Source organism: Macaca mulatta, chromosome 2 (assembly GCF_049350105.2).
Source record: "Macaca mulatta isolate MMU2019108-1 chromosome 2, T2T-MMU8v2.0, whole genome shotgun sequence".
Taxonomy (NCBI): Eukaryota; Metazoa; Chordata; class Mammalia; order Primates; family Cercopithecidae; genus Macaca; species Macaca mulatta.
The window spans coordinates 156,162,642-156,187,244 of NC_133407.1; the positions used below are offsets into that span (position 1 = coordinate 156,162,642).

The following is a 24,603-nucleotide window of genomic DNA, read 5'->3' on the forward strand; positions in this document are numbered from 1 at the left end:
GGTCTGTGGTATGAGCCTGTGGCCCATGCCCTGTTTACCCTCCATAGGTGTTCAGCTCCCGCTCCCGCTGATGATGCTGGCCTGGCTGCAGATGCCCCTTCAGGTCATAATGGAGCGCAGAGGCCTCATTGTGCCTTTGAAATTGTGACCATTTTCCTTAAATTCATCACTCGACACTCATCTCACCTCTCCTGCATTCTCAATAAATTCCTGATCATTTATCGCCATCCGTTTGGCATTTCACCACCCAGAGGAACTTGGAGCCATCTGCAGCCTTGGAAAGTTCAAGCTGTTCTCCTTCCAGGAAAGAAAAATGAATGTTACATAAGATGGAGCCCAGCACATTCTTATAGAAGATCAGGAAACCACTTCTCTGACTAAAACAGCTCCCTGTTATCTCTGCCTCTTGCTTCCTATTTTATCCAGGTCCACAATCACACGGCAGCTGCCGTTTTTAAACATTCTCTCTTGCAGAGCCTTTAAAAAGAGCTCCATACTGTCCCTGTGTTCACATAGAATGGCTCTCTCTCCAAGACCCCCATGGGCTCTGTGAGGAAAGTCTTCTCCCACTGCATTGTCCCCAGCAGAGCCTGTGCTGGTGGCCTTGTCCTTTGTCCTTCAGGTGTGGGTGGGAGACCTCTCCAGGGGTCGAGGTATCTGCAGACCCCCAGAGGACCCTGGCCCACTTCCTCCTAGTGCCTCTCTGGGGTGGCAGGCCTGGCCCAACTATTACCATTTTTTCTTCATAGAACAGGCTCTTCTTCTACTTGCTCACCTTAGGTTATTTTATTTGGTTATTGTCAATACAACTGGCTCTGTGTTTTGGGGAAACATGTTCATTACAAAACCTTGAGAAACTGAAGTAGAAATATATGACTACTGACCGCTCCAGGACAATTAATGTTGATGTGCACAGGCTCTGAGGAGTTGGAAAGCACCCTGAAGATGATCTATTATAGTTCGACCTGGGGGCTCTACCATGGGGAAACTGAGGCCCAGGGGACTTACGCTCACTCATTCCCTTGTAGGTGGCCATGGCAGGAGTTGGGAGTCCTACTCAGGGAGTCACTGTGGGACGGGGGACAAGTGAGCAGAAGCGATCAGTGGACTCTGCCATGTGGCCAGGATGGCTTTAAGCAGATGTGACATTTGAGCCGGGTCTGGTCTGCCCCGCGGCCCTGCAACCCTCTGCTCACTGCCAGCCTCCTGGGTGACACTGCTTTCTGGCTCCATGGCCCCATCCTCCTCCCACTGATGTTACCTCCTCACCGGCCACCTCACATTCTGGGTGGTAATTCCTGCTAAATGGCTCCAGGTCAGCTTTTCCCAAACCTTGATTGTTTAAACACCACGTTTGTGATTTTCACAGTGGCTATTTAAATTTCTTACTATTTCTTCATAGTTTTTTAAAAATCAACTTTCTTTTTTACTTTAAATCTATTTTAAGAGGAAACTTTATTGTAACACAAGAAGTAGAAACCAGTGTCAGGGGCTGTAAATAGGTGACCACAAGGAGAAAACAAGACGACAGTGTATTCCAGCTCTGCACTGGGGCGCACTCAAGAGCCCTGAGCCACCCCGTCCCGAAAGTGGTGGAGAGCTAGTGCCTGAGAGGTGCTTACAATGGGACAGCACCTAAGTGAGTCTCTCTCTTATGTACTCAGAGGATTGGAATGGAATGAACTAGGGAATGAGTAATGTTTTCCTGGTACAAGGTGATGGCATTTCATGCTGTGACCTCAAACTTCCCTAACTCATCCCAGGCACAGCCAGCTGTGGGAGTCTTACAGGCTGAGAGACTCATGCTTTGCACACTCAGGGCTCATCACACCAGCTAGTAAATGTGCAGGGTTTTTAACAACCCTCTATGTGATTTAGAATGTAGCGTTCTTCAATTTTTTTTTTGCCCTAACATATATGCACATCATTCAAAGCCATCCCATAAATAAGTGTACTGTTCCCCTCCTATGGAACATGCCTGTATAGTAAAAGCATCCCATATGGTGTGAGCGCACCAGCATTGCCCATGGTTTGCTGTGAGGCTGGTTGGCACCAAGGAGAATTAGAAGAAGCAGATGGGGCCAGAATATCTTCACCCCCACCCCACTGCTTTGTCCTTCAGGTGGCTTGGAGGTGGTGCCCACTGCCAGAACAAGAGCAAACACAGGCCCTCCCCATGCAGCAGTAAAGAGACTCAGGCTTGGGCCAGGTGCGGTGGCTCACATCTGTAATCTCAGCAATTTGAGAGGCCAAGGCAGGCGGATCATTTGAGGCCAGGAGTTCGAGACCAGCCTGGCCAACATGGCAAAACTCCGTCTCTACTAAAAATACAAAAATAAACTGGGTGTGAGGGCACATACCTGTAATCCCAGCTACTTGGGAGGCTGAGGCAGGAGAATCACTTGAACCCAGGAGGTGGAGGTTGCAGTGAGCCGTGCCATTGCACTCCAGCCTGGGTGACAGAGCAAGACTCCGTCTCAAAAAATAAAATAAAATAAAAGAGAGAGAGAGACTCAGGCTTGAAAGACAGTGCTCCAAGCTCTTGCATAGAAGCGAGGTCAGTCATACCAGCATCTGGTCCTTTTCCGAAATCTTGGGACAGCTGTGGAGCTCTTCACTAATGGACTGCTCTAAAAGTCACACCATGTGCCTTCCACAGACCATCAGTGATTTCCCAGAAGGGCAGTTCCAAATATTGATCTAAATGTCGCCTCAGAGGAGCCCTTTGGCATAAGAACCTTTTCAAAACCGGCCAGGGCCCCGGCTGGCCTGGAAGAGGCATCTGAAGAGATAGCACATGTTAATAACGGTTCTTAATCTCTTGGCCTCCTATAATGCAGAACTGCTTTTTGATTAAAAATAAATCACTCCTGGAGCTTGCATCCCCAAAGCATATGAAATAATTTTGAGGCAGTAGATATCTGGTGTTGGAGGAGTAATAAGGGCCATCTAAGTTTCCAGCCTAGTACAAGGGGGGCGATTATCCATGTCACCCCACTGGCACTGACATATTTCTGCACCTGTAGGAGATTACAGGCGGATGGGAAGGTGTGGGAGGGGCTAATCAGGCTTAATTAGGGAATGCAGGATGTCAGTTCTGCTTGTTATTGCACCTGGGCACCAGGGCTGTCAAGCTCTGACCGCCCTCAGTGGGCCTCCACACTTTGGTCCTGTTTGCATTTTATGAGCAGCAAACAAGTATGCACCTAAATGAGTGAAGTTCAAGACCAAACGCTTGAACCTAGTATCTCTTACACTCCACAACTCCAGTGTCTCCAGTCCTGTAGGTAGCAGGCCTGTGCTGTGTGGTATGGAGCGGGTGTCACCTGTCCCCTGACCCTGACATGCTTGGCTCAGGGTGCCCAACCCAGCCTGGCATATGCTCATCTGCTAATTATTCTCGGTCCACACTAGACTGGAAGTTCCATAAGGGTAGGGACTTGGTATAACTCAGATGTGTCCCCAGAGCCTAACCCAGTGACTAGCCAGACAGAGCTCTCAAGGACTCTCTGTTAAAGAAGAAATAGAGGGCTGTGAGCTGTGTGGGCCTCTGGTTGGTGACAAGCATGCGTTCCTCCTGTTGGGTTACAGCTGTGGCCACAGCAGCCTTCCAGCTACTTTCATAGGGCTTCATCTTTTCTAGAAAAAAATTATATATGTGTAAATATATATTATAAAATATATATTATATTATTATAAATACATATTTAAAAATCCATAACATATACATATATTTTTTTTCTTTCTTTTTTAAAGGAAATAAATGCTTTAGGGAGTACTCCAGAACCTTGCATGCATCTGAACTTTTCTTGGAAATGTCACCCTTTTTTGTTTTGTTTTATTGTATTTAATTTTTGAGACGGAGTTTCGTTCTTGTTGCCCAGGCTGGGGTGCAGTGGTGTGATCTTGGCTCACTGCAACCTCCGCCTCCCAGGTTCAAGCGATTCTCCTGCCTCACCCTCCTGAGTAGCTGGGAATTACAGGCGCTTGCAACCAGGCCTGGCTAGTTTTTGTATTTTTAGTAGAGACAGAGTTTCACCATGTTGGTCAGGCTGGTCTAGAACTCCTGACCTTAGGCGATCCACCTGCCTTGGCCTCCCAAAGTGCTGGGATCACAGGCGTGAGCCACTGCACCTGGCTCATTACCTCTTTTTAATTAGTAACATTGCTCTTCTCTCTCTGACTGTACGTACTCTCTCTGACTTCTAAATTTATCAGCAGCTTTTTCTGAAGCTGGCCTGGTACCTGGTGAGCTATGGGACTCTGAGCTGAGCTTAGAGGAGGAAAAGGCAGTTGAAGGGATTTCTTGTTGGCTACAATGCTTAGACACCTTAGGGGGTGAAGCACATGCTTTCAGACTGTTACCAGTAAGTTCCCGGGCCAACCCGTGGGTAGTTCTTACTACCACACTTGGCTTGCTAGGGCTTTTGCATTAAAATGGATGTGAGGACATAAGATCAGTTGTGGCAGGAAGACACATAACTAACCACACAGGGGACCAACATAAAAGCTATTTCCTCTGGTACAGGCTGACTAATGCACAGGTAGCCTGGCTGGGGCTCCACAGGCAGGAAAACATTTTGATAAGATGATGATAACAGTAGCCATAACAGTAGCCCACTTTATTGTGTATATTCTATGTTATTTAATTCTCACTATAGGTCCCGTGGTTCTCCCCATTTCACAGATGAAGAAACAGTAGTTCAGCAACTTGCCCAAACTCACAGAGGTAGGAAGTCACAGAGTGTAGATCGGAACTCAAGTCAACTGGCTCTTCCCTATGTAAGGGGTCTTATTTTGTCTTCATTTGTTAAGGTACAGGCTGAGCACAGAGACCTCAAAATTTAGTGGCCAAAATAAGAGAGAGGTTTATTTTGCTCTCGCGTAGCAGTCCAGAGGTGAGCAGTCCAAGTCGGTAGGGTCACTGTGCTCCACATGGCCATCCAGGGACCTAGGTTCCTTCCATCTTGTTGTCCCACCACCACTTAGAGTGTGCTTCAATCACCAAAGCTGGTCATTGCCGTCTCTGTGTTCCAGACCATGCTGGGGAGAAAGAGCAAGTCTAAGGCAAGCAGATTGTTTCAAGTAGTTGTTGTAGAAATTGCATACATCACTTCTATTCGTATTCCATTGGCATAACTTTGTCATATGGCCACACCTGGGTGCAAGGAAGGCTGGGAAATATGATCCTTATCTGGGCAGCCATATGAACAGTTAAAATTCTATAAAATTCTGTAACTATGGAAGAGAGAATGCAGTTTGGGGCAATCAGTTTGCAGTCTACCATAAAGACCATCTTCTCTTTTGTGAATGTTAAGACTGGGCTACCACAAGGACAGTGTTAAATGCATTCATTATCATATGCAGACATGGGGTCATCTATTCATTTCATAAATATGAAGCCCTTCCTTTGCTGGTACTACTGTAGTGAGCTGCTTGGGGGCTGCCAAGAAGCCTGATTCACTCTCTTCCTGAGGCACAGCTGGGAGATGACACATCAGCCAGGATACAGGAAAGAGGAAAGAGAGTTGACTGGTGGATTTCATTCATTCATTCAACCTGGTTTATTTACACACGTCTTGTGCTGAGAAAGGACTTGAGGTAGCCCACTTGTAGTAGGATACAGCTGGCAAAATGCTGTTCATGTGCGTAATCTCTTTCACCTTCTCACCCACCCTGAGGGAGGCAGGGTAGGTTCAGAGGAGTTCTGGAAGCACCAGAAATCCCATGACTGGCGAGCGGCAAGGGCAAGATTCAAAGCTGGTCATGAGGGCAGTAGAAAGAGCAAAGCGCAGGTTCGAAGTTGGGAGAGTCCACATTCAAGGCCCAGCTCTTCTGATCCTAACGAATAGCTACACTCACCCCTGGAAGCCTCAGTTTCCCCATCTGGAAAACTGGTGCTCAGGCTACTTATGTCAAAGGGCCATGAGGAGGACCTGCTGAGACAATGGGTGAGTCTCTGGGGCATGTGGACACTCCATAGCCATGAGTGTCCTTCTCCCTGGCTTCCTAAGAGCACTTGGTCCCTGGCAATTTGCATTGCATGTTCCATGATGTCCCAAGAATGTGTCCTCGAGAGAACAATGAGTCCATGGACTCGACGCTGGGCAGAGGGCCCTGTCTAGGCCTTTGGTGTTTGGCTCCAAGTTCTCCCTTCGTCATGGGAATCCGGCTGCAGGCTTAAAAGGCAGTGCTCCTGAGACTGCTCCCCTGCTCTGCCCTCGGCTTCCCTCGGATGCTCTCCAGCTTGGCCGCACCGCCTGTGACCTCACTTCATTGTACACACCCTGACCAGGGCCCCAGTGACTGGGGTACCTGGGAAGGCTGTGGAGCCTAGCCTCCTACCAATAGGAACCTTCCTGCAGGCGAGGAGGACGGGAAGGGCATCCTGAGCGGAGGAGAGGCCACAGCAAAGGTGCGGAGAGATGATGTAAGAGCAGAGCCATCAGTGATTTTGGCTGTTGACACAACAGGAATATGGCGTTTGTGTAAGCACAGATTTGAGTGGGGGAAATGGGGGCAGGGTGTGGAGTTGGGAGGCTGTTGGGATTGTTCAGGCTGTTGGGGTAATAAGGGCCAGGAGTGACAGCAGAGGGAACGGAAAGAACAAATCCAAGAGAAGTGAGGACTCAGCAAAGGTCCTGTCCAAGGAGGAAGTCCTGGAACCCAGAGTCCAGGAGCAGAGTCCAGGGGCAGGAGGACAGGCAGGGGCCACAGAGGCAAGAACAGGGCCCTGGGGTCCCAGCTGGGTACTTCGGAGCCCCAGGACTGTGACTCAGAGCAAAGCAGAGGCTGAAGCTAAAGGTGGGAGCTCAGAGAGATGTGCTGCCTGTTTTATGGCACCCCAAGAATTCACTTCATGGGCTAGTCTGATGCATAGAGAACCTGAACAGGCTCCTGCTTTCCTACATACATAGATACGAAGAAAAGCAAAAGAGTGATTCTCACAAAACCCTGGATAGTGGGTTGCTCCTGCAGGGAGAAAGGTATGCACTGTGCTTGCAAGGTGCTGGCATGTGCTTTGTGTCTTCGGCTGTTAGTAGGTACGTGGGTTTCCACCTGTCATGATTATTTGACCTGCACAGATGAGTTGTTTGTACTTTTTAATACCTATATCTATTTCACAATGAAATGTCACACACCTTTTGCTGTTCTGGATGACATCAACCTGGGCAGAGTTGGAGATGAAGGTTGGAGATACATTGGAGAGGTATATGCTATATGAAGAATTTTGGGCCAGGTACAGTGGGCCAGGTATGGTAGGCCCACATGCCTGTAATCCCTGCACTTTGGGATGCCCAGGTGGGAGAATCACTTGAGCTCAGGAGTTCAAGAACAATCTGGGCAACATGGTGAAACCCCATCTCTACAAAAAATAAAAATAAGCCAGGCAGTGGTGGCTTGTGCCTGTAGTCCCAGCTACTGAGGAGGCTGAGGTGGGAGGACTGCTTGAGCCTGGGAGTTTGAGGCTGCAGTGAGCCATGATTGCACCACTGTACTCCAGCCTGGGTGACAGAAGAAGACCAAGTCTCAAAAAAAAAAGTTGATTTTTATGTTGTTTGTTTTTCTAATCTGGAATATTTGAGGATTCTAGTGACATTCTGGATATATAGTTTTAGGCATATAAATAAGGAATCATAGACAGCCATAATAAAAGGATTGTGTTCCATCTCCATCTTTTCACCCTGAGTTTCTATTTTCAGGAGCCTTCCAGCTCAGAAAATAGGCTGCATGCAGAGCAAGACTAGCCTGAGTCTTGACAGGTGGAGAGGAATATTACTTAGGAGACATGGTTCTCTTATTTGCCTCAGGAACATTTTTCTTTGCCTGCAAAAAGCCAGGAGGATTCTCAGCTTTGCCCCGGTGTTCTCAGGGACAACCACACAGAATATCCCAGAAGCGGAGTGGAACGCAGTCCTGGGATATACCCTCTGCAGAGGGATGGTGAGAGACAACTGGAGAGACGATTTTGATGTGGTCACTCAGCCAACAGTGACAGTCATGTGTGCGGCACAGCATGGCCTCTTGTGCCTGGGGACCACACGGCATCACAGGCTTCTGCTCTGCCACCCTGGCCTCAAGCACACCAGTGGATTGCAGGCCTCCCACGGGGCTCTGCAGAGTGGGTAAGGCATCCGCCTTCCAGAATCTCTCAGCTTAGCAGGCTGGGTAAGGCAGGCACTGGCCCCGGGGGAGTGTGGTAAGTGCCCAAAGAGAGATGTTAGCAGCATGATAAATTAGGTGGTAAATGCACCAGGCTGTCCGTCCCGCTCTGTTTCAGGCTGGTGGATGCTGGATTTGCTTTTGCACATTTATATGGAAATACATCTTTGCTGTGGCTTGTAATTTTCTAGTTGAATAACTTCAGGGTAGGCCTACTTTAGAATTTAATTATCCTTACGCTGGGAGAGCTTTGCTGAGGTTCAGTGCACGATTCTAAACATCTCGTGACACTCACCATAGGGCACCATTGGCTGCAGTACATCACTGTTTTGAGGGTTGTATGATAGTGTTCTTATGTCCTGCTGACCCAGGAGTCAAGATGGACTGGTCTCAAACTAAATTCTGCCCTGCCACTAATCACGCAGCAGGGAGGTTTCTCATCTGCTGGATACTTAACCAGGAGTTTCTGAAGCCAGACTGATTTTGGCAACCCTAATGCATTGGCTTCACAGTGCTTTTTTAATGACAGCCCAAGCTAAATATGAAAGATCCAACTGCAGATTCATTGTGCACTAAAGGCTTGAATCTCTAAGTAGTGGTGACATAGTCCTGCAGGGAAATTGTGAATTGAAGATTGTCTCAGAGTTAGGCTTCTCAAAGCCAAGCCCCAATGTAGGAAGATAGTATGTGACTGTCTAGAGTGTGGTGCTGAAAAAGGGTCAGAGGGCTTCTGGGTTCCTCAGAAAAGGGAACTGGGATTGGTTAGTAATGTCTGCTTTGAGTTCGGGAGCAGGGACAGTGGCCCAAATGCCATGTGTTTGTAATTAGCCATTTTCAAGATACCGCCCAAGTTCTGGGCTCTGTGCAGGGAGCTGTGGGGCAGGGAGGGGCTTTCTCCAATGCTCTCTCCATTCAACCTCACTGCAACTCTGGAAGTAAGTGTTGATGCTATTTCCATGGGAAGATGTTCATGGAAAGATGTTATGGAATCAAAAGCGGGATTTAAAAGAAACATATAATGTATAAATAATTATAAATGAATTTTAATATATTTGGAAAAGAAGAACCTGGAAGGAAATACATCATAATGTTCATAATTATTATCACTGGGTGATAAGATTGTGGATGGAGTTTGCTTTTTCCTTTATGCTCATCTATATTTTTCTATTTTTCTGCAATGACCCATATTCCTTTTTAAGCACACATAAATTATATGTGTGAGTTGGTGTGTGCATTCTTCAATATTACATATGTGCAGATTTGGTGGCATACTTTTTTCACTTTATAAATTCACCAGGAACATTAATTACTCCTCCTCAACATAATTTTTAAGTCACTACTTAGGGTAATTCTAAGCCTTTTGCTTCATCTGGGCTGAAAGGTCTGGACAGCAACCTCATCATCACCTCAGTTTTTTTTTTGTTTGTTTTGTTTTTTAAAGTATCAACTTTTATTTAGATTCAGAGGATACATGTACATTGCTATTTGGGTTTATTGCATGATGCTGAGTTTGGGGTATGATTGATCCCCTCACCCAGGTATTGAGCATAGTGCCCAATAGGTAGTTTTTCAATCCTTGCCCCCTCCCTCCCTTCTCCCTCTAGTAATTCCCAGTGTCTATTTTTCCCAACTTTATGTCCATGTGTATTCAATGCTTAGCTCCCACTTATAAGAACATGCAAAAACCCGCCATGTTTGGTTTTCTGTTCCTGCATTAATTTGCTTAGGATAATGGCCTCCAGCTGCGTCCGTGTTACTGTAAAGGATATGATTTTGTTACTTTTTATGGCTGCATAGTATAGCGTTGCATATACGTACCACCTTTTCTTTATCCGATCTACTGTTGATGGGCACCTAGGTTGATTCCATGTCTTTGCTATCATGAATAGTGCTGTGATGAACATACAAGTGAGTGGAGGTGTCTTTTAGGTAGAATGATGTATTTTCCTTTGGGTATATACCCAGTAATGGGATTGCTGAGTTGAGTGGCAGTTCTGTTTGTAGTTCTTTGAGAATCAATCTCCAAACTACTTTTCATAGTGGCTTAACTACCTCAGTTTCTAATACTAGACACACATTAACTTTCTTCCAAAAGGATGAGCAAAAGATCAAAACTCAACAGAAATCTGAAAGACTCTGTAGCCCAAAGGAGATGGGTATCCTTCTGAGGAGGCCTACATACGACGCATAGAAGAGAATCTCACATCATAGAAGGCAGTGTTACATCATAAGACAGTCTTACATCAGAGAAGAGAATCTTACATCATAGAAGAGAGTCTTACATCATAAAAGAAAGTTCCACATCATGGAAGATAGTCTGACATCATAGAAGACAGCCTGACATCACAGAAGACAGCCTTATGTCACAGAAGACAGTCTGACATCATAGAGGACAGCCTTGCATCATAGAACACAGCCTTACATCATAGAAGACAGTCTGATGTCATAGAAGACAGCCTTACATCATAGAAGACAGCCTGACGTTATAGAAGACAGTTTGACATCATCGAAGACAGTCTGGCATCATAATAGAGGATAGTCTTACCTCATAGAAGACAGTCTTTTTTTTTCTCCCGCCTCAGCCTCCTTACTAGCTGGGATCGCAGAAGCATGCCACCATGCCCAGCTAATTTATGTATTTTTAGTAGAGGAAGGGTTGTGCCATGTTGGCCAGGCTGATCTGGAGCTCCTGACCTCAAGCAATTCTCTCACCTCAGCCGCCTGAGATGCTGGGAGTATAGACACACGCCACCATGCCCAGCTAATTTTTGTATTTTTAGTAGAGACAAGGTTTCACCGTGTTGGCCAGGCTGCTCTCAAACTACTGGCCTCAAGTGATCTACCCACCCTGTCCTCCGGGAGTGCTGGGATCACAGGTGTGAGCCATCACACCTGGCCAGAAGACAGCCTTATATCACAGAAGACAGCCCGACATCATAGAAGATAGTCTTACATCATAGAAGACAGCCTTACTTCAAGATGTTTAGAAAATTTCCAGTAACTTCCAACACACTTCAAGAAGACTTGGCCAGGTGCGGTGGCTCACGCCTGTAATCCCAGCACTTTGGGAGGCCGAGGCAGGCAGGTCACCTGAGGTCAGAAGGTCAAGACCAGCCTGGCCAACATGGTGAAACCCCGTCTGTACTAAAAATACAAAAATTAGCTGGGTGTGGTGGTATGCACCTGTAATCCCAGCTACTCAGGAGGCTGAGGCAGGAGAATCGCTTTAACCCGGGAGGCGGAGGTTCCAGTGAGCCGAGATCGCTCCATCACACTCCAGCCTGGGGGACAAGAGCAAGACTTCGTCTCAAAAAAAAAAAAAGAAGAAGAAAACTTGTCATCTATAAAATAAGACCCACTTATGCAGAGGGGTAGAAACTGACATCTGAAAAGATTCCGTGGGATCTAGAGCTTCTCTAATTATGGGGAAGGAGATTGTGAATAGAGAGCCCTTAGCCGGGTGCCTGGCCCATAAGCTCTCAAAATATGTTACTGTTATCATTCTTAAAATAAATTATATTCACACACAACCTATTTTTCTAATGTTTTGATTTATTAGGGTTTATGCCAATTGGGGATTTTTAACTTCCAGTTTGGGCAATTCTGACAAGCTAGGCCCTTCGCTGCCTCTCCCTAGACTCATGCAAGTTACAGAGTGAGACCTGAATGTGGCCTGGGAACTGCTGAGTCAGCCAAAGTCCAGGGCGGCTGCCATTCTGCCAGGTGCCTGGGTCCACTCCGATTGCTTTATTTCTCTGGTGGAGCCACTGTGGTTCACATGTTGGAGCTGGGAAGAGTTCCATCTGGCTCACAGCCAAGGAGGAATGGAGAGTTCCTTCAGACTTAGGTAGGCTGACAATCAACATCACTGCTCCCAAGAAAAAATGTTTTGAGTCATGGCCCCTGGGTGGGATTGGAACCCGTCAGTTTCTGCCCAGATGTGCCTGCTTCATGGGAACCAGATGTGCTAAAAAGCAAAACACAGGCCAGAAAACCTGCCATGTGTCTAAAGAGGCTGTCTGGAGCGGTCTTCCCAAGGGCCCACATAGCTTTGCATGTTCTCCAGTGGCTTGACTGAGGAAACCCTAACATGCACACGCAGGAGAGGAAGCCAAGAGAAGTGAACTGGTACCTACCAGCAGCTTTTTATCTTCAAAGCTTTTCTGCAAGGCAGGGATTTCTTTTTTTTTTTTTTTCTTTTGCGACAGAGTCTCGCTCTGTCACTAGGCTGGAGTGCAATGGCGCAATCTCGTCTCGCCGCAACCTCCGCCTCCCAGGTTCAAGCGATTCTCCTGCCTCAGCCTCCCGAGTAGCTAGGACTATAGGTGTGTGCCACCACGCCCAGCTAATTTTTGTATTTTTACAAAATACATGGTTTCACCATGTTAGCCAGGATGGTCTTGATCTCTTGACCTCGTGATCCGCCTTGGCCTCCCAAAGTGCTGGAATTACAGGCGTGAGCCACTGCGACCCACCAAGGCAGGGATTATTATTCCTGTTTTCCAAGTGAGACACTTGAGGCTGTGAGTGACTTTCTCAAATAACAAGGCAGGGTTCATCACACAGCAAGCCCGTTGCCGTTACTCCAGCCTTTCTTGAACCCCTGTCCCTCAGATCTTAGAAGTGCATGTGTGGACCACAGCAATGGACTTCTGCCTGTAGTGTTGGTCTGGGCATGAAAAAAAGTGGATGTGTTGATTTAACACAAGAATCTGAAAACCAGATTGATAGACGTAAACTTCTAGAGAGAGAGACCTAGACATATAGATTTGAACTTAGTGAGTGACCTCTGAGGGTGGGGACGCTGCATGTTTGTTCATTTGTTTTTTGAGACAGAGTCTTGTTCTGTTGCCCAGGCTTGAGTGCAGTGGTGCCATCTCGGTTCACTGCAACCTCTGCTCCTGGGTTCAAGCAATTCTCCTTTCTCAGCCTCCCGAATAGCTGAGACTACAAGCACTCATCACCACGCCCGGCTAATTTTTGTATTTTTAGTAGAGACAGGGTTTCACCATGTTGTTCAGGCTGGTCTCGAACTCCTGACCTCAGGCGAGCCACCCGCCTTGGCCTCCCAAAGTGCTGGGATTACAGGTGTGAGTCACTGTGCTCAACAGATGCTGCATATTAAAGGATTCATGCTCCTCTTGCCTTGAGGGAGCCAGTGCAGTTCAAGGAATTTCCATAAAAGGCGAGGAAGGAACTCCTGGCCTCAAGAGTTTAAAACTGAGATAAACAGCCCATGTTAATATTTGAGCATCCTGTTTCACAGTTTTGGGAGGAGGCTGGGGATGATATAATTACGGAGTTCAGTCCACGGCATGACATATGTAAAGCACTTAGCTCAATAAGCATTCCTCCCCTTTTCGGGTAGGGGTCAGGGTAGGGGGAGCTTAGAGATGCACAGATACTCCCAATATACACAAAACATAATCAACTGCAACCACGTAGAATCATCAGGACACGAAATGTGAGCTGGACTGTGGTTAGCCTGGAGGCTGCAGATGCTTCTCAGAGAGCTTTCAAGCAGTATGGCTCAAAGACAAGCAAGAAATGAGAAAGAAAGGAGGGAGAGAGGAGGCAGGGTGGCCCTCTAGTGCCCGGGACAGAGGGGTGTGCGGGAGGAGCTTTCAGGCTCCTGTAGGATTCTGATCTTTCAATGATCTGAAGAAAGCTCATACTGAAAGGTAAAGCTCCTGACACAGGGAATTTGGGAGTCAGGCTCTGCAGTTTTCTTCTATTTCTGGGAGCACTTGTTTCAGCAGGACATTTGCACCAAAGGAAGAGGAAGCCTCCCCAGACACTGGGCTGGCCACACCCTAACTAAGCCCGCACTTTGGGCAGGCACAGTGCAACCTCAGCTGCAGTCTCAGTGGCACGGGTGACATGGAGGACTGGGTGACATGGAGGACTGGGCCTCGCCGCACTGGGGCTGGCTACCCCCTGGGATTTCCATCAGAGCAGGTTCACACACCAGCCCGCGGGGGAAATGGTGGGATCTGTCAGTGTGAGCGGGAGAAGGATCAGGCCCCTAGACTGGGGTCCCTCAGGAAGTGGACAGACTGGCTGGACTTGAGTAGGAGAGCTGAGCTAGAAATCCAGGCATTCCAGCGTGGGGGAGGCAAGAGGCTGCGGGGCAGGCTGGTGTCAGGCTGTGCTAATGGGAAAATAGGGAGTCAGGGAAATTATTTCCCATGCGACTTCCTTAAGGGCAGGGGACCAGGTCTCATTCAACTCAGGATTCTGAGGTGGCTTCACAAAGTACACTTAGTAAACCCCTGACGGACGAAGGAAGGAAGAAAGGAAGGACTAACAGTGCCTTTATTTCAGGATTGTCCAATCTATCACCCCTCTCTCCATCTTATCTCCTGCTGCCATGAGGTCACAGTGGGCGTAAATTGTCCACGACAGGCAATGTAGTGTACTGGTTAAGAAAGGCGGTCTTCAAATCAGATCTCCCTCCCTCCAAGCTTGGCATGTGTGCATTTTTGGCTAAATACTTAACAGCTCCATGCCCAATTCCTAATTTGTCAAATGGCTTAGAATGTTACGTAATGCTGAGATCACATCCGGGGAGATGATGTTAGCTCATGTGGGTTGAGTGCCCCAACGCACACTGGGCTCATGTTTCACTCATTACCAATGTAATCGTCACGGAGCCTCTGGGAGGTGGGTGCTACCATAAGTACCCACTTCACAGATGAGGAAACTGAGACACAGAGTGATTGAGTCACTTGTCACCTAGGCCTGCAGCCAGTCAGGGGCAGATCCAGGATTCAAGTCCAAAGAATCTGATTCCAGGGCCCCAGCCCACAGGATACTGCTTCTTAATCAACAAGCACACTTACCACTAATCAGGGTGATTGTCACTTTACCCACCTTGGCGTAACCAAGGGCTTCTGATTTGTAGTGTTTTATGATAGTAAAAAAAATACATAGCTTGAGGTGGGTGCAGCATTTGTGCTAAAATATGCTGGATGCAAAGTTGCTCTGGGTCTGAGTTGTGCCCATTCTGAAAGGAGTATTAGATCAAAGAATGCTTACCTGTGCCGTGGCTTTGTTTTATTATGGTTACAATTTTGTTCTCTTCTTGGAAAATGCCTCTATTAAAGGTCTGCTTTCTCTCTCTCTCTCTTTCTTTCTTTCTTTCTTTCTTTCTTTCTTTCTTTCTTTCTTTCTTTCTTTCTGTCTGTCTGTCTCTTTCTTCTTTTTTGAGACAGGGTCTTTCTCTGTCACCCAGGCTGGAGTGGAGTGCAGTGGCATGATCATGACTCACTGTAGCCTCAATCTCTGGGGCTCAAGTGATCCTCCCATCTCAGCCTTCCAAGTAGCTGCGCCACCATACTCTGCTAATTTTTAAAATGTTTTTGTAGAGATGGGGTCTCACCATGTTGCCCAGAGTGGTCTCAAACTCCTGGCCTCAAGCAGTCTTCCCCCACCTTGGCCTCCCAAAATGCTGGGATTATAGGCGTGAGTCACCTCACCCGCCCCAAAATATGCCTTTTAAGAAGAAGCTAAGGTTGTGTTGGGTGTCAGGGATGATGAGTCTAATTCCCATTGTGTTCCCAAATCTCAAAATTTCCTTCCAGCCATAGATGGGTCCTGGGCCTTTTCACATTCTAGCCCAGGTCTCCTGAAGCTGAGCCCACAGGGGATGGTCCACAGCGGCTCCTCCTACCATGGCTGGGCTTTGCTCACACTCACACCCAGCTCCTCCTGGCCACCACGTGCCTCAGGGCCTTGTGTCCCTTGCCATTCCACCCCCTCCTGCCCCACCTTTAATGCCCTTTTCACATCCCCCCACACCTCTTGAGCCCAAAAGAGTTCCCACCTCTCCACTGGAGCATTTGGATAACCAGGTTCAGCTGCAGGTACCAGAAGCCTCTCTAGCCAGGCAAAGCAAAAAGGGATTTAACCTGGGGCATTGAGTGCTTTCAAAACTGTTGGGCACTGCGGGAGTGGTCTGTAGGCCTCCAGGAATGCTTCATGACTGTTCCAGTCCACAGTTGTCTCTCCTCTCTCTGATGTATTTCATTCATTCGTTCGTTCAGCATTCATGGAGCAGAGGCAGTGCCGGCTGCTAGGGACAGGACACCAGGATGAATGAATAAAACATGATCTCTTCTCAAAGAACACAGGGTCTACATACCCTGGACAATGAACTCTGGATACGAGCCATGAACAGAGTACCGCAGGGCCCCAGGAGGGTGCACATAACTCAGTGCTGGGGAAGCGTGGAAGGACTGCGGAGTGCACAGAGGGCAAGAACAGGCCTCTGCCCAATCATGGGAGCATAGACAGAGGCAGGGTGTGGAGGAACCACACGTCCTTCCCTGTGGTTGGAGTACAGGGTAGGGTAGGGGTGCCGGGGCAGGCAACCAGAGAGAGGATAAGCTGGTCAGGGTGAGGGGCCTTCGGGGCACAACCTGACCATTACATGGTGTTGTCTTATTATTTAATTATAGTGATCAAGAAGGCAGACTTACCAGCCAGCCTGGCTGAGTTAAAATTCTGCTGGGCTCAAAACCTACTGGCTGTGTGACCTCAGGCAAGCTGTCCAGCCTCTGGACCTCACTTTTCTCATCAGTAAAATGGGAAATAACAGTACCCACATCATGGGGGTGCTGTGAGGGTTAAATGAGTTAATATGTAATAACACACTTTGACCTGTATCTGGCCGAGGTGTCAGCTGTCAGCCCTGGCTGTTATTTAATGCCTAACTCTGCACCAGGCAGCATGCTGGTGATTTTCCATAAATTCTCTCAATCAGTCCTCTCCAAGGCCCTCCCTGGGAGGCAGGCGTTATTGATCTGTTTTATTATACAAAGAAGTCTATTTCTAGTTTCCTCTGTGAGATTTTAGCTCCTTCACTGGCTCTGTTCTATTTCTGTCCCCCGCGCACTGTCGCTGTGGGAGCCCTGCCAGAGACAGAGAGGAACCAAAGCCCCCTGGAACTCCAAGAGGAAGGACAAGTTAGATCTGGGCTTCCACAGAGCCATCATGCTCCTGCTTTAATTACTGGAAAGGGATCCAACTCACTCTCACAAGCCCACACGCAGCCCCGACGGCAGACGTGCTGGTCAAATTTGTCAAAGTCATAAAATTTGGCAGGAAGGAGTTTGGTAGAAGTGGAAGATGAAGTGAGGGATCCAGTTGAATGAGTGGGATGCTCTGGAATAAGCAAGAATCAAGAACAGGCACTGCCCTGGAGAGGCAGGCAATGCTCCCGCCCCTCCAGCGAGGACATCCCAAGGGTCGTGGGACTAGTGTCCCCGAGGCTCCCCTCGCCCAGGACTGACGGCATCCCCACCCACCTAGTGGCAGGAACAAACACTGTATCCCTCTGACCATACATTTCCTCCAACAAAACGTTCATTTTCCTGATTTTTTCTAAGAAAATGAAGGGAACATTCCTTCCGCTGGGCATTCCGTTCTTCCTTTAAGGGAGCCTGGCGTTGCTTCCACAAGGTCAGGCAGGAAGGAGGCTAGCGTTTTCCCCTCAGTGCTGGCCGTTCCGCATGCTCTAGGGGACTGTCCCTTTAATTCTCTTGGCGGCCTCCTAGGGAGGCACCGTCATCCCCACTCTGTGGATGAACAGTCGAGGGCCAGCAAGTCCAGCCAAGTCCAGAGTCTGGCCAGAACAGGCCAGCCTCTTCGGTGGAGGTGAACCCCTTTCATCTCAGCTCTGGTCTCTGCCTTTCAAGGCAGTGGTGGCTGCTGGTGTATTGCAGGCGTCTTGCCCATGGGGCTGGCAGTGACCATGAGAATGTGAGTTGTCCCTGGCCCCGAATCCTCCTCCTCATGCAGGAGGCAGGTGAGGCAGAGCAGATGGTCATGAAGGCAGAAGCCTGGATCCTGAGCTGCAGGGCCTCGGTGCACTTGCACACACGTTGTCTCATTTTACCTCCAAACCCCTGGAGGCTGCAGTGTTCCTGTGTCTCAGGTGGAGAAACTGAGGCCCACAGAGGTCTAGGAACTAGCTCATGGGAGGGCCAGAGCTTCACCCCACACCTCCAGATGGCGAGTGACTCACCTGGCAAGTGGCTCACCTGTGCCATTGGAGCAAAGGGCTTCCTAGCGGACGGTGATGGGGGCTTTCGTTAGCCCAGACAAGACCCCTGCCCCATCCGCATTTCCTTATTTACCTCGTGACGTCATTCTCCGAGGCGGGTGGTGTTGGGATTATCCCCACCTCACAGGTGAATGAACTGAGGCACAGGTGAGAGGTTAGGTCACCTGATTAATGAACAAAGGCAGAAAGGGGGCATTCGTTTTTCGATGGAGAGGATAAAGTAGCCTGGTTTGTACATTCTGAGAGGCTCTGCGGCTTGTTCATCTCGAGGGCTGTGTGTGCTTTATTGGGAGCTGCCCCACCTCCCGGGGCTGGATGCCAGGCAGGCCATCTGCTTCTGGGGCTGGGCGCCCCTCCCACAGTCATTGCCTTCTCCCTGAACGACTGGCTCCCAACTGGCTGCAGCCGTTAAAGAAGTTCCAGGAAAAAGATCTTAGCCAGCCTCCTCTGCAACCTAATTTCTGCTGCTGTGGGTATTGCCTTGTCTGCATAAATGGCTCTGCTAATTTTCTGCTGCTGCGTGTTGTTGAGGTTGCAGAACGGCAAGGGAGGAAGGGCAGAAACCAACCACTTTCCTTGGCACCTGTTCAGGGCCCTGTCAGCCCCTTGATGAATGTTGTCTCTCATCTCCCACTCCATTCGCAGCAGCCCTGGAGTCCTCACAAAGCTGAAGTCAGATCAGGTCGCTGCCCTGCTGAGTACCATTCCCTGCACAGAGGAGAACTCCAGCGCCTCATTGCTGCCCCTGGGGCTGTGGACCCAGCCTTCTGTGCACCTCTCACCTTCCTCCTCCACACGGTGTTCTGGACTCAGGGCCTTCCTTCTGTGCCTGGAGTAGGCACACCTGTGTGTCCCCAGCAGGACCTCTGCACCAGGACAACTCCCAGTCACTCAGACACTCAGGGGTCTTCCCTGGCGATTCCCTGGAGTCTAGGTCAGGCTCCCTTATCTGTCGACCCTCTCGTGGTGCTCACAGTGCTCCTCACAGTACACAATCACACATGTGTTCTCTGCTGAGTGACTGCAAGCTGTGTGCGGGCAGGGACAACGTTGTTTGTTCATCTCAGTGTCCCGGGGACCTGGCACGTAATAAGCTCTCATTCACATTTGCAGACTCAGCTGAAGGAAAGTAGGACCCACTGTTGCTGCCATCCCATTCTTTCTATTTCAACACCAAGGAGACAGGCTGAGGGCCATCAGGCGACTTGCCCAGGGTCCTGCGTGGTCACACTGGGAGTCCAACTAGGTTGTTCTGGCTGAACTTTGCTGTCTGTTCACAGCCTCCCAGCAACTGGGATGTGCATTTCCTCCACATCTGGGTTTCTCAGTGCTCGGTCATGTATGTTTTTAGAGCAGAAATAGAAGCACAATGTTTTGTAAAACCCTGAAGGGGAAGCTTCCACGCAGCACCCAGCATCCAGTGGTGAATGTGACCTTCCATCAGGAAGCCTGGAGCTGGGGTCTGTCCATTTACCCAGAGAGACAAATGCAGACACACATAGCTCAGGATATGGCCGGCTGTCTTCATGGCAACAGGGCGGGAAGCTGGGAAGGGCTGGGCCAGGCTGGGAAGAGGTCTGAAGAGAGGAGGGAGCGGCAGCAGTGGCTCCACCTGCAGCAGGTGTGTGGGGAAGGAGGCGGAAGGTCTCGCAGGAGGAGGGGTGTGCTCACAGGGGGTGAGGTGAAGCACATGGAAACCCTGGTGCCAGTAAGCACAGCACAGGCGGGCTTCCAGGAGGCTCTGCCCTGGGCACTGCAGTGGGCGGAGGAACCCTAGAACCACCCCACACCCAGTTGTTAAACATTTAACAGCACACCATTGCCTGGCACATCTGGGCACCAGAAAGGAGGCCTCGGAGCTTGGGAGCAGGGCAGAGGGGAAGAGGTGTTTCAGAGGCAGACAGGCTTTGTTCTGTTGCAGTGCAAAGTCTCTGGAAGGCTTAAAGCAGAAGAGTAACGTGATTTGATTTCACTTTGCTGGACAGATTTACAAAACACACTAAGGTCCTGGGAACATGTAAATGTGGCAGCCAGGGGGAAGGGGAGATTGAGTTATCAGAATCGGGGTCCAGGCAGGATCTGAATCCAGGCACTAAGGAGAAACCTACTTACCACAACAGAAGCTGAAGATCAGAATGAGTCCAGGTGTCCAATGATGGGTTCTCAGGGTGCTGACCAGGCCTTGGGGGTGGAAGTGTGGGGCTGTCGAAGGCTGAGCCTGCAGGTGCTGCCAACGGGCTCTTCCTGTGCAGAGAGAAGGGTGGCAGTGGTCCCCACCGCCTGCAGTGGGATGGCTATATTGGTCAACCCTTATGGCTAGAACCCGTGGTCTACCCAGCATACCCCCCAGGGAGATTGGTGGCTCTAAGCATGCTCTAAGTTTCCACGATGGCTGCATTCTCACCATGCTTAAGTTCCACTTAGCCTCTGAGCAGCACCATGGCCTAAGCTCAACACTGTGATGAGAACAGGTGCTTCTCCACCTTGGCTGTACATCGGAGCCACTGTGGAGCTTTTCTAACCTCAGACCAATTAAACCCAGAGGTCCCCTGGGGGTGGGACCCAGGCATCAGCCTTTTTGAAAGCTCCCCAGGTGACTCTAATATGTGGCCAAAGTTGAGAACCTCTGGATTAGAAGGAATTGCTGTAGAGTAAGAGACCACGTGTTTTTGCACATATTGACTTGGTGCTGGATTCTCTTGACAGGCAATTCCAGGCATGATGGCAATGTCTTGTGCCATTTCTTTGGTTGCTAAATGGAACCCCGAAGTCCTTTTCTGCTGGGTGGCCCCTGGCTGTGGTGAGAGGCCGGAGAGTTGCATGATCCAGCTCAACGACTTGTCTGTCTGCATTAACAGTAGCCTGAATTATGATAGCAGTGGCTGTGCTCCCAAAGGGGGTTAAAGGATTTAAGCTATCCCTTCTGGAAGCACAGCCCCTTTTGAAGACGGAAGATGCTGACTAGTTAGAGGTTCCAGCCATGCTCCTCAGTAGCCAAGGGAAATGCAGGAAAGAAATCCCATCAGCCAACCCCAGAAATGTGAGGCGGGCAGGTGTCATTTACACAAGTACACATCTGATCGAGTGGAGGTGGCTGGGCATTCCATGGAGCAGTGAAGAAGGCGTGAACATTCCTCTGCTGTTTTTAGGAAAAAGGAAGGAAAAAGAAAAAGGACAGATGGCAAAGGTGATTTGAAAAATGGGGCTAATTGAAGTACCATAAAACAAACTGGTGCCATTCTGCCCTTACACAGCCTGGCCAAAAAGAGTCATAGGAAGAACACAGTTGTAGAATGAGGTGTCTGTGTCCTCAGCTGGGACCCTGTTCATGTCGCTCGGCTGGGATACAGCTCTGGGGTCCAGTCCTCAGAGGGTTGTGGGCTGATGTCGAGGTAGGGGCATTAGGAAGCAGGCAGGCAACAGGGGAACCAGAGTGACGGTCAGCGGGGGTGTGCGGAGAGGCCAGGGCCAAGCAGAAAGGCCCAGGAGAGGTTGCCAGATCAGGCACGGGGGGCCTCTGCCAAGGCAACGTCTGTCCTGACTCCATGGCTTGTGTTCTGAGCCCTACAGCAGCTTCTTGGAGACCAGAAAGCCAGTGGTAACATACTGTGAATGGCGTTTTGCCAACTTGCTGTGTGACTTGGACAACTTACTTAACTTTCTTTTTTTTTTTTTTTTTTGAGACAGAGTCCCATTCTGGAGTGCAGTGGCACAATCTTGGCTCAACTGCAACTGCAGTCTTAGCCTCCTAAGTAGCTGGGATTACAGGTGTGTGCCACCACGCCTGAATTTTTGTATTTTTTATAGTGATGGGGTTTTACCATGTTGACCAAGCTGGTCTCAAGTGATCTGCCTGCCTCGGCCTCTGTAAGTGCTGGAATTATAGGCATGAGCCACCTTGCCTGGCCCAACTCACTTAACTTCTACGTGTTTCACTCTCATCTGTAAAGAAGATAAATCATCTGATGACTGGAGGATTAGAAATCTTGCATGTGGAGTTGCAGAGGAACGGGTGTATAGTAAACGCTCAGGAAGGTGGCAGCTTGTTCTCCTCCTCCTCCTCTCTCCCCCCATCACCATTAGCAGCAGCAGAAGTTGGTGGGTATCCCTCATGGCATTTACTCCATGCCTGAAGGAGACTCTAGCTCTCCATGGGTCTTCTGCTAAGAATATAGGTCTTGAAAATTGGATAGTTTGGAATCTAAATGTCGCCACATTCGCCCCCGAGGGAGGAAGCAGACCCTGGTGGAGGACCTGCCTGCCCCGCGCCAGCACTCTGCCTGGGCCATTGACATCGATTAGCTCCCATGAGCCTCACAAGCACCCGCAGAGTGATGCTATTCTTACCATGTTACAGGCGAAGAAATGAAACTTCATGGGACCAGAGCTCTGCCCGAGGAGCCCACAGGAAGAGCGGGGATTTGGGCTCCATTCTGTGTGACTCTGAAGTTCAGCATTTTAACAGCAAACTCCTCTAATTTGACAACGCCTGGAGCCCGTGGTGTGGCTCCTGGTGTTGCTGAGGTTGTGTAAACTCTGGTGCTGCTGCAGCACAGTGGCAGCCATCTGGGCTTTTCTTTTTTGGAGACGGAGTCTCACTCTGTCACCCAGGCTGGAGTGCAGTGGCACCATCTTGGCTCACTGCAACCTCTGCCTCCTGGGTTCGAGCAGTTCTCCTGCCTCAGCCTCCCAAGTAGCTGGGACTGCAGGTGCACACTGCCACGCCCGGCTAATTTTTCTGTATTTTAGTAGAGACAGGATTTCACCATGTTGGCCAGGCTGGTCTTGAACTCCTGAGCTCAGGCAATCTGCCCGCCTCAGCCTCCCAAAGTGCTGGAATTACAGGCGTGAGCCACCATGCCTAGCCCCATCTGGGCTTTCCTAACCAGGCTCCCTTCTCGTCCCTCCAGGGCCCTCATCTTTGTGTCCCATGGAGCTGGAGAGCACTGTGGCCGCTATGAAGAGCTGGCTCAGATGCTGATGGGGCTGGACCTGCTGGTGTTCGCCCACGACCATGGTGAGTGTCCCAGGGCGCCGTCAGAGCTGGCCGGGCCCTGACAATTTGGAGATCTCCCTCTCTAGTCCATCTCACCGCCAGCATCCTTCCTTCTCAATTCTTCTATTCCCCATGGATGTTTCTAAGTAAAAAAATGTAGTTACATAAACAAAAAAAAATGTCTGAGGGGCACATTCTGTAGCGTCTGAGACTGAATGCAGGCTGATTAGAAACCTCAACTGGAAAACAAAGTCGGATATGTTTATCTCAGAACTTACCCGAGGCCAAGGAATTCTTTCCTGCATTTATAAAGTGCTTTCTCTCAAAATGGGCCCTAGTTTTTCTCCAAGTGCCCTCAAATGGACATGATGTAGTCAGTTCAAGTGCAATGTAAATCCCGGTTTAACCACACGAGGTTTACCAAGCATTTCAGACCAGGAGAATAGTAGAATCCTCAACAGGCCATATTGGTCACAAGAAAACCCAACACACATACATATACAGGGACACACACACACCCATGCATATAGTCATACACACATGTGCACACACATACACATGCACACATACATACACCCACACATGCACACCTGTACCTATACACATACACATAAAACGCACACACACACATACATACACATGTGCGTGCACACACACACCCCTACACACATATACACACATTCATACATACATATAGACATATACATGCATACATAAACATACATCCATACACAAACACACACACACAACCCCAGGCCAGGTCTTTGATTCTTTGTCCTGCAGCAAAATCCACAACTGTCAAAATCCAGTGTTCGTTGCCTGAGTCGGTACGTAGTTTCATAATCATGTTTGCAACATTCTCTATGGCTGGGAAGTCTCCCAGTTTAGTTCTTTGCCTAACACTTTTTAAAATTAAGACTTCCCTGTGACTAAACACGGTGATTTCCCCACAGCTTCATTGTAAAATTCTATAATTGTGACCCAGATCCAGAAATGTTGCTTCTGTTTTATCTGATTTGAAAATTGATAATAATTAAGTGATGTCTCTGAAAAGAGGGACAGGGGAGCAGTGACAAAGGCCTGGGAGTCCTTGTAAATGCGGAAAAGCCTTATCTGTACAGAGAAGCTGCACGGGAGGTGAAAAGCTTGCTGGGACATTCTGTAGGTAAAGAGCTGCAAATGTGATTTGCCAGGAGCTCTTATTCAGCTGGATATATACAAGCATCCTCATAACTGACAGTATTGACTAATTCTTTCTTACCATAGTTGTGACATTCTTTAGTGCTTTGCAAACTGTCCCAGTAATATTTGTGAGACTGTTTGAGGAATGATATTTGAGGATTATCTCTGAGGCTTTTAGTATGGGGACTGTGTCATT

The 24,603-nt window shown here is 48.9% G+C and overlaps 1 protein-coding gene and 1 long non-coding RNA gene across 13 annotated transcripts in view; one reads left to right on the forward strand and one right to left on the reverse strand.

Annotated features, from left to right (window-relative positions):
* MGLL (monoglyceride lipase) overlaps positions 1 to 24,603 on the forward strand; it is a 136,401-nt gene that overhangs the window by 19,979 nt on the left and 91,819 nt on the right. For 7 of the 12 annotated variants that reach the window (XM_077993715.1, XM_015130091.3, XM_077993723.1 and 4 more), the window contains exon 3: positions 23,140 to 23,246. In XM_077993715.1, coding sequence (XP_077849841.1) covers positions 23,140 to 23,246 — 107 coding nt within the window. Of the gene's footprint in view, positions 1 to 23,094; positions 23,247 to 24,603 lie in introns of all 12 variants that reach the window. The other 5 variants (XM_077993721.1, XM_077993717.1, XM_077993720.1 and 2 more) reach the window with 2 other exon arrangements.
* On the reverse strand, positions 5,497 to 23,404 carry LOC144339343 (uncharacterized). Its single transcript, XR_013414316.1, has 3 exons — positions 22,837 to 23,404; positions 7,169 to 7,469; positions 5,497 to 6,103 (listed from the first exon to the last, which is right to left on the reverse strand). It is a non-coding gene; the product is annotated as an uncharacterized LOC144339343 (long non-coding RNA).